Here is a 9,543-nt window from a genome sequence, read left to right on the forward strand (position 1 = left end):
CCCATCGTGGCTGCAGGCATGGAGGGAGGAGAGAGAGGGGGGCTTTGACGGCGAGGGAGGCAGAGACTTCGACGAGGGGGTGGTTTTTATAGCGGCGGGTGGGCGGCGAGCCGGTGGCAGACGTGTAGACGCGTGGCGGGACGGGGCGGGTCGTGCGGCAGCGCACCTTCACTGCGCCGCCCGTGGGGAATCAATGGAAGGCTGACCGGCGGCAGCCTTGGCATTGATTCCCCGCGGTAAACCGAGGCGATGAGGACGACGAGCATGTCTGGTCGCTGACTCGGCGGGTCCACCAGGCTTTCGCGCCAAAAATGTTTCCCCCGGCGCCCCCTAGCGCGCCGGATTCGGCTTGGGTCCGCTGGCGCCAAAGTGGGCTTCTGGGACGCGACTGGGCCGTTTTCTTAGCGTCGGCGATAAAAGAACGCCTTTGGGTGGCCTATTGGGGGGGGGGGCGAGTGGAGATGCTCTTAGTAGCCTGACAACTGTGTTGCGTAATGTCAAGATCTTAGCTATCAACATGTATATTTATAATCTAGATATGGTTATTGACTTGATGAGATGCTTTCCTTGCTTGGAGAAATTGTATATCAAGGTGACATTCCTCATTTATAGAGTCCATAGTGTACTAGTGGTCAGTGTTCACCTGTTCCATTGATCTACCAGCTGTTTTCAGGTGGTTAATTTTTCTTTTCCATGCCTATTTTCAGAGAGCTTAATCAGGAAAACCAAATTTGTGGCGTCAGAAATATCAGAGTCTTCTCAGATCTCTTGACATCCGTTTGAAGACAATAGTGATGGGATTATATCGGGGCATCAAAACACAAGTTAGCTTTGCCCAATTCTTTGTGCTGAACGCGAGAGTCCTAGAATCACTTAAACTGGAGGTTGAATCTTGTGATTACAATGATGAATTTTTCACTGAGCAACATAGGATGCTTCAGGTGGAGAAGAGGGCTTCTAGAGGTGCTCGGCTTTGTTTCAAAAAATATTGTCGGCACGCTGCTTCGAGTATAGTTCATCTCAGTGATTTGGTGCGGGAAGGAATGTTCAGGTAACAGTTGAAGCTGAAGATTCAGACCCTCCATTTTGCTCTACAAGAAGGTGAAATTCTCGTATTTCAGCTTTCAATATTGCAGGTTCCAGTGAATCCCCGTTGTTCTTTCTGCAGGGAGGTAGAAACCTCTAACCACCTTTTTTCACTTGCCCCGTTGTTAGGGTGGTTTGGAGATCTATTGGGGTGGTGCTGGGCACTGATATGTGCCCCAACAACTATTGGCAATATTTCGTCTGGCGCAGTAAATTTCTTCCTGGCAAAGAAACCTTCTATACTGTAGGCTTAGCTGCTACTTGTTGGGCCATCTGGCTGGCGCGTAATCGAGCCACTTTTGAGAAAAAACAGATTAAGACTTCTTTTGAGATTGTTTTCTCCCTTTGTTCGTTTCTATTGTACTGGACAGGTTTGCAGAAAGGAGAGGCGGTTGGAGAGCTTCGCGCAGGTGCAGAGATGATCAGGAACGGCACGCTGCAGCTGATGAAACTATGTGACCCTGTCAAGCAAACGATCCAGACGTGAAGATCAAGATGCGGCCTCGGCGTGGTGGAAAACTGGAGCTGGAGACGATCCTCTCCGTCCTCTCTCGTCGTCTGATACTTTTGTCTAGTCTTGCCAATTCGGGCGGTCCGATGTGTGGTTTGCTTCTGTTTGGTCGTTCTTTGGTTGGTTGTAATAGACTTGATGATAGTGTTACCAGGTTTTCGCCCCATGACATCCGTTTCGATGACGGGCGGATGTGGTGGGTTTCCTGGTAATGCTTGAACTCGCTCTACCCTCTTTCCCTCCTCCTGTTAACTTGAACTGGTTTGTATTTCCGTTCTTAGTAATGGAAAGGGGTAAAGCCCGGTTCAAAAAAAAAAAGGTTCCGGTGATGCAAGCCTCGAGATCCACCACTTGATAGATAGCAATTGTACCAAAAACTTGCCGCCAATCTTTACCTAAATAATGTGAGATCTTCTTGCATTAGCTATTTAGCTATTCTAATTCTAATTGTACCAAAAAATTTGCCACCAACCAGTCTCTAAGCAGAAAGTGCCCGGTGAACCTGTGAGTGAAGGACACTTGCTATTCAAACACTGGCCATGAAGGTACGCAAAAAATGAACATCGATGCCTCTTTTTCTGAGTGATTCAGATGAAGGATCCACTGACACTGGTGCAGCCATCCGCGACGCAGCGGAACACTGATCCCGGTAGTGTGTGATGTTGGGTCTGCTGCATTTGCTTTGCAACAGGGACTTGTCTTTGCGCAAGGCTTGGGATGTTCAAACATGATGGTCAATTCTGACTCTACTGATGTCGAAGAGGCGATGATGAGCGGTATGTGGCCTTCATCAGCAGCAGCAGCCATCTACCTCAATTGTTTTGACACCATGAAAGATATGAGATCTTACAATTTTGTGCGCAGTTAGAAGACACGAACATGTTTGCTGTCAATTTTTAATCTTTATTCTTTTCTATTTTTTGTACTTTGTTGAGTTTGTGAATATTCGTGACCTGTTGAACTAATTGTTTCGTATATGTTCGAGCCATTGTATCTCTAAGCGGGTAAATTATTCATATCCTTCATGGAGGATTGCATATTTGAACTATACTCAAAAGGTATGCTTGCCTTGTTCATCAGTTTCGTGAATAAGACACATTCGATGAGAGGCTTTTTCCGATGATATGTAAAGGTACATTCTAGCAGTTCAAATGCATGGCAAGGTGATGATCGCACCAAACATGATACACTGATTTTTGTGTGGCAAGGTGATAATCACACCAAACATGATACACCGATTTTTGTGTCAAATATTAGCTTCTGAAATACGACCTCTACTTTCCGATGTGCAAACCCAGAATAGTTAATAGGACTATATAGTAACAACATAATATTAAACTGTGCCTTTTGAATCATTTTGGGGGTAGTAATTAGCCTTCCCTCTACATTGACTGCAGAACTTACGAAAACTGCAAGAATATACGACTCCGGTTTCCTCTCTCAAATGTCACACAGTGCATCAGCGCTCAAAGCATCACGATTTTGTTTTCTAGGCGTGTAACATCAAAAGGTGCTGGTTGTTGTTGCAACTTGCATCTAGCTCTCTGCCAGATGCCAAAATAGTAAGCATGCCAGCCTAGTTTTTATATCGCTACATCGTCAAAACTTCAGTCAGTTCAAACAAGTGGCTGAATTCGCAGCAATGGGATCATGCCAGCGACAAACAATTATTCTCAATCAGCACTCTATACGGACTGCGCCGCTTTGTGTCGATATGAACTTGGGCTTCCTGATCACCTGCTCCAAGCACTGGATGGTATCCCCAACCTGGTATTCGTCGCAGTCCTCGATCACCAATCCACAGTCGGTACCCTTGTCGAGCGTGTCAGCATCCTGCTTCTCTCGCTTCAGCGAAGAACACGGACCCTCAAAGACAACGTCTCCGCTTCTCAACAGTCTCATGGTTCCAGTTCTGCTAAAGCGCCCATCGGTTATCCGGCAGCCAGCAATCTTGATGTCTGGCCCTTTTGACTTGCTACGCCCTTTCAGCTCGAATATGTTCAGAACCTCAGCCTCCCCTGAAATTTGGGTTTCAGCAGTCCCTGGTGCTTTCTCCACAATCAGCCTTCCCATTTCCTCGAGGAGATGGTAGATCACCTTGTGCAGCAAAATCTTAAGAGTAGGCATGGTCAAGTCAGCTAAACTCATTTTCCAGTTTCAGAGTTAAAAAGACTAAAAAAAATCAACCAGAGAATTTAGACTCTTAACAATATGTATCATATACTTTCCTTTTGGGGAACATATGTTGTGTACTTGTGGAACATATAGAATGGGACCATACTTAACTCAGGATACTGAGAACTAGCGATATGAGAACTAAATCGAGTTTATATAGGCAATATTAGAGGGACATGGGCAATCTCACTTCCTGTATGACATTCAAAATTGATCAGAGGTTGAGATCGGGATTCTCTTATCATATTTCAAGTCCAGTATTTAACGAGGTCAATATGATGTAGGCCATATCCTCAATTCCACACACATAAGAGCTGAATTATGTTTACTCTTCCTAAATTCACTATAACATATCCTAGTGTCTACACAATATAAAGAAACACCAGAAACAAGAGAAAGAGAAAATGTTATCTTAAGTAAGATCTACCCTTTTTGCACGTAACCGAGGTCCCAGAAGGCATATTTACATCCTATACTGAGCATTAAAATATGACATAAAAAATCACCACCAATATCCAAGCCATAGAACTTGATTTCTACAAAGGTGTACACTTAATCAAAAGCAGTACAGGCACTAGAGCAATAATAAACATGGTACCTTTATGTTGGCTTGTGTTGCTCCTAGAGTAATCGCACTCGGTGGATCGCGAATGTTGAAACCAACTATGCATGCCCGGCATGCTTGTGCCAGATCAATGTCATGTTCACTTATCGGACCGACGCCGACATGAACAACGTTCACAAACACCTACAAAGAAGGTACCATAGGCATGACTGAATCTAAAAGAAATATCGGCATACTGTAAATAGAACATATATCATACCAAACCACTGGAACAAACCTACGTATGGTCTAAAATGCAGTGTCAGCGATCAGGAATTCAGCACTGCTTGAGTGCTTATATAGTCAAGTTTGTGAGACTACAAAAATAAAAATAAGGCATCCAATGTGGTCAAGAAAATACCTGTGGGCTATTAAGACTTCTTAAGGCATCCGTAACTGCTTGAACACTGCCCTGTACATCAGCTTTCACAATTATGGGCATCTCAACTCTTTCAGGAGTCTCTTCTCCAATTTCTGCCTCCTCTGTCATGTTTTCATCAATCTTCCGAAGCCTATCTTTCTCCTGTTTCTTCTTCCGCCCCTGACTAAGCATTCTTGCCCTTTCCTCGGAGTCAACAACCACTACATCATCCCCAGCCATTGGGAGGCCCCTCAGCCCCTCAATCTCAACAGGCATGGCAGGTTTTGCAGACTCTGTTACTTTCCCTGCCGTGTCTCTAAGTGATCTAATTCTTCCCCACTCTGAACCCACAACAATGTATTGTCCACTGACTAATGTGCCGGACTTAACTATAGTTGTTGCTAGTGGTCCCCTGCCCCTGTCCACCCTTGCCTCCACCACAAAAGCTTGAGCAGGCCCATCTGTTCTGGCTTTCAGGTCCATTATCTCGGCCTGAAGGAGCAAAGCCTCTTCCAATTTATCCAAACCAAGTTTCGATAATGCAGAAATTTCAACAACCTGTACATCACCACCCATATCCTCCAAAAGCAATCCTTCAGAACCAAGCTGAATTCTGACCCTCTCAGGGTCAGCTCCAGATTTGTCACATTTGTTTATGGCGACTACAATTGGAACATTTGCTACTTTTGCATGCGACATAGCTTCAAGTGTTTGAGGCATCACACCATCATCTGCTGCAACCACAAGCACTACAATATCTGTGACAGCTGCACCTCTAGCCCGCATAGCACTAAATGCAGCATGCCCTGGTGTATCAAGAAATGTGAGAGAGGCTCCAGATTGCATCTCAACAACAAAGGCACCTATATGCTGAGTGATCCCACCAGCTTCTTTAGCAGCAACAGATGTTTGCCGCAGGGAATCCAGAAGCGATGTTTTACCATGATCAACATGACCCATAACTGTTACAACAGCAGGCCGTGGTTCAACTGTGCCTTCACCTGTGTGCATTCTTCTGATATTAACACCAAGTTCCTGTGCAAGAAGGATGAAAGATATCGATTAATATCATGATTCATAAGAAATAGAAGCTTTCCTAAAGCTGCATAAATATTTCATGATGACAAAGCTTAGGTGTAAACTGGAGACAATAGTACATATAATAAATACCAACATCAGCGTATGTAAAATTTGAACATGTAAGTTTGCTCCAACATAATATCATCAAAAAAAGTAAAAATTCCATTCTTAGTGAATATATGGTCAGGAAGGGGGAAAACCTGGGGACAAAATAAGCATAGAAGAAAGACTACAAACCAAGGCACAATGCACGACTACACTTGCTAAATGGAAGTCAACCAGTGAACACAAGTGGATCCACCCTTCTCATCGACAGCTTGAACTTGCTTAATGAGAGCACTAAAAAAATAGCAGAATTTGAAGAAATAAATAATAGTGTTTTAGCATCACCATATCACACCTTGCAACAAGATCATTTTGATAGATGAGGTCAAATGCAACATCCAGAATGAATTTATAGCCATTGTCACAATGAGTTATACTCTCATATGACATGGTATACAACAAATAAAGTTATCCTGGTACGACTGGTTACTAATATGAATATGCTTCAGAGTAACATAAAGAAACATAGAAGTCACAAAAGGAAGATTACAAATACATACCATACCCACTAGCTCAGCTAGATCGATGGTAATAGAGTCGAACTCTGATTCAACCCTTTCGCCAAGATCTGCAAGTATGCTTTGAAGCGCATTGATGGTTGCACCAGATCGTTTAGATAGGTCACGCAATGTCATCCCATCAAAAATTTCAACAATTTTATCTGGCGCTGATCTGGTCAGCTTTGGTTTTGGTGCAACATATGGTGCTTCTACAGGAGGTTGACTGCGAGTTTCCTTTCTCACTCGCTTCTCCCTTTTCGGTGCTTTTAGCCCAACAACATCCTCCTTTTTCTGGTGCCATGCCAACATATACACACCTGCATGAAAATTCCTATAAAGAAGACAGTATTGTCACCTAATATATAAATCCTAAAATCTGCATCAAATAACAATGTACTGATAGTAGCATACCTACAAAACAAGACCTACATTTAACGACTAAAAAATCTGAACAGTCATTCCAGAAGATGAGATAAACAAAGATACAGTAGAATTAGAGTATGGTAAAAGAACCTAGTGAATGCCTTTCCCAAGCAAGGTCAGATAAGATAAGAGGAAATACATGACTCCATGCAAAAGTTGCAAGATCATTTAGTGGGGTGCAGGAAATTAACATGGTGTCGAGGTTGGCTTTTCCAAAGAAATATGATTCAGATTCCTTGTGTGAGATAACACTCAAATTCAATTTGATGCACTGAGTGTGTGCCATAGTTTGTTGAATATGTCGATGTAACAAGAGTAGTGATGCCACCTGAATAATAGGAGAGCAGATTGACATACCTGATAGTGGACTGTTTAAAGACCGTACAGTTAGCAGCACCTTGGAGTCCATTGCCATGGACGAACTCTGCAATTGAGAATTAAATACTGATCAAATTACTAAAACATGACTTATGAGGTATCCAATAAGGAAGAAAGTACTTGCTCTTAGAAAAGTGACCAAAAAGGACTTCATGAAGATTCACTATGCTAAGCTAGAGTCTGAGTCCATTAAGTTCATCGTGTAACATATGAAATACTCTTCTCTAACCAATAGAAATCATATACCAAGAACCGAGTATAGCCCAGCAATGGGTGAACGGTGGCGTTAGCGTGAAGGTTCAAATCCTATGGTGTGGATTTAGCCTCGTTTGTCATTTCCCGGATGGAATAAAGCTGAGCGTATCACTGCTTCTTAAGATATGCTGAGGGGGTTCTTCCTGCACTGTAATCTATTCATTTTTAAATAATAACATAGGCGGTACAGACACTATGGGCCAACTTGGAATGCAGGGGTTGAATACACAGGAATAGGAACAACATGGACGAGATATAGGATCTAAAAACATAGAAAAATAATATAGAAGGGTGAAAGGTCCCTCCGTTTCTTTTTATTCTGCATGTAAAATTTGTCTGAAGTCAAACTTCGTAAAGTTTGACCATCTTTATAGGAAAAAATATTAACATTCACAATATGAAATAAAAATCATTAGATGCATCACAAAATTAATTTTCATACTATACATAACCATAGTATTGTGGATGTTCATTTTTTTTTTGTAAATTTGATCAAACTTTGTGTAGTTTGACTTCAAACAAATCTTATATGCAAAGTAAAAAAGAAATGGAGGAGGGAGTATGATTAAAGTGCAATTTGAGTGGACATTCTACAGATTACATTTTCCATTGGCCATTGTGGATTCACAGTTCTGCAATCCATTGATGCATAAATTCATTACATCTTCATCTCACTCCCATGGAAAAGCAAAGCGGGCGCGCAGGGGGGGGGGGGGGGGGGCACCCTTTAGTACAGACCTACCACATTCTCAGTTTACATTGATCTACACTAGCTTATAACACTCGTTGGCCAAAGACATAGGACCTCTAGGTTGAACCATTCATGCAAGGCGAGGACGAAATCCCAAGCGAGGTGCTACACATATGTGCCCTTCCCATGCGGGACAGTACTTGTAACAAACTTTGGAGCAGGATGGTTACAGAGGGAAAAAAGCAACATCACAAAACTCACAATTATGGAGATGATACTATGGCAGAGGTGGAGGTGACTTTCGGAAAATAACAGCAGCAGTGAAGAATTATCTATGTCGATGCCACGATACGATACTTAGCACGCAAATAGTGCACGTACTACCAATGCTTGGGGCCTTCCAAAGAAAAACAATGCTAGAGGCTAGGGCTTAATTTGGCAAAACAATGGTTGGGCAATTAACGAGCTAAGATAAATATATGCAATTGCGGTACGACACCAATTGAACTTACGTGGTAGCCTTCCCAATGTTCCAGTGGCGAAATGCTTCGTTCCACCATGATCCAAGCGAAAGGCCAGATTCACAAGGCCTGTGTGGACATCCTGCAAATTACGTCTCCAATTGTTAGTGCCGTGCTGCGGAGGCTCCAGCCGTATTTGTTTCATGCGAGAAAATCGTGTATGTTTAACAGCGCGCTCTAGGAACAGGAAATGCAACAGATTTCAGAGAAGAGAAGCCCTACCTTTCTCCGCAGCATCCGCCAGGCCATCATCGTGCCCTGGGCAAGAGAGGCGCGGCGTCCGGTGGAGGAATGGCAGAGGAGCGGTGGCGGCGCGGCCGCGTAACCTAGGAGCGCGGTAGCGCCGCCAGCGGGGTGGGGACCGGGAAGCGCGATGTGGGAAGGCTTGGGGTCAGGGTACCCGGCGGCAGGGCCAGGGAGGAACGGTCGAGGGAGCGGCGGGACGAAGGGGACGAGGAGGCGGGATGGCGCGGCGGAGGCGGCCCGGCGGCGGAGGGGCGCGGAGGTGGAGAATTTTCCCAGGGGAGCGACTAGGTCCGGTTCCTTCCTATCGACCCGTCGGACCAGCCCCGCACCGTTGGATTGGGTTAGAGCAGTCTGGTCCGTCGAGATCAGCCGGTAGAACGTGCCCCTGTCCTGTCAAGTGGCTCCGCCGTGAATCTGCAGCAGCAGCTGATTGCTACCACAAAATCACATAATTCTCATTTATGCAGATTTGTTTAACTTCATTACTATAATCATCCACAAATCTCTCAAATGTTGTGACTAATCATATCCCGATAAAATCCACCCTCATATATCAAATATCTTCTAACTAAATCCAAAATAACTCCAAACTCAATTCAAAATTCCC

The 9,543-nt window shown here is 44.0% G+C and overlaps 1 protein-coding gene across 2 annotated transcripts; it reads right to left on the bottom strand.

The window, feature by feature from the left end:
- Window positions 1–2,882: 2,882 nt before the first annotated feature.
- On the bottom strand, window positions 2,883–9,239 carry LOC123182604 (translation initiation factor IF-2). 2 transcript variants are annotated; one of them, XM_044595237.1, is made up of 7 exons: window positions 8,913–9,239; window positions 8,682–8,772; window positions 7,203–7,269; window positions 6,423–6,739; window positions 4,738–5,772; window positions 4,371–4,520; window positions 2,883–3,709 (listed from the first exon to the last, which is right to left on the bottom strand). In XM_044595237.1, the coding sequence occupies exons 2-7, from the start codon at window positions 8,727–8,729 to the stop codon at window positions 3,275–3,277; spliced, it is 2,052 nt and encodes a 683-aa protein (XP_044451172.1). In that variant the 5' UTR covers window positions 8,730–8,772; window positions 8,913–9,239; the 3' UTR covers window positions 2,883–3,274. The 2 variants fall into 2 exon arrangements, with proteins under 2 accessions (XP_044451172.1, XP_044451171.1); XM_044595236.1 differs by having other exon boundaries at window positions 6,423–6,753; window positions 8,913–9,238.
- Window positions 9,240–9,543: the final 304 nt, after the last annotated feature.

The sequence above is a fragment of the Triticum aestivum genome, chromosome 1D, assembly GCF_018294505.1.
Source record: "Triticum aestivum cultivar Chinese Spring chromosome 1D, IWGSC CS RefSeq v2.1, whole genome shotgun sequence".
In the NCBI taxonomy this organism is placed as follows: Eukaryota; Viridiplantae; Streptophyta; class Magnoliopsida; order Poales; family Poaceae; genus Triticum; species Triticum aestivum.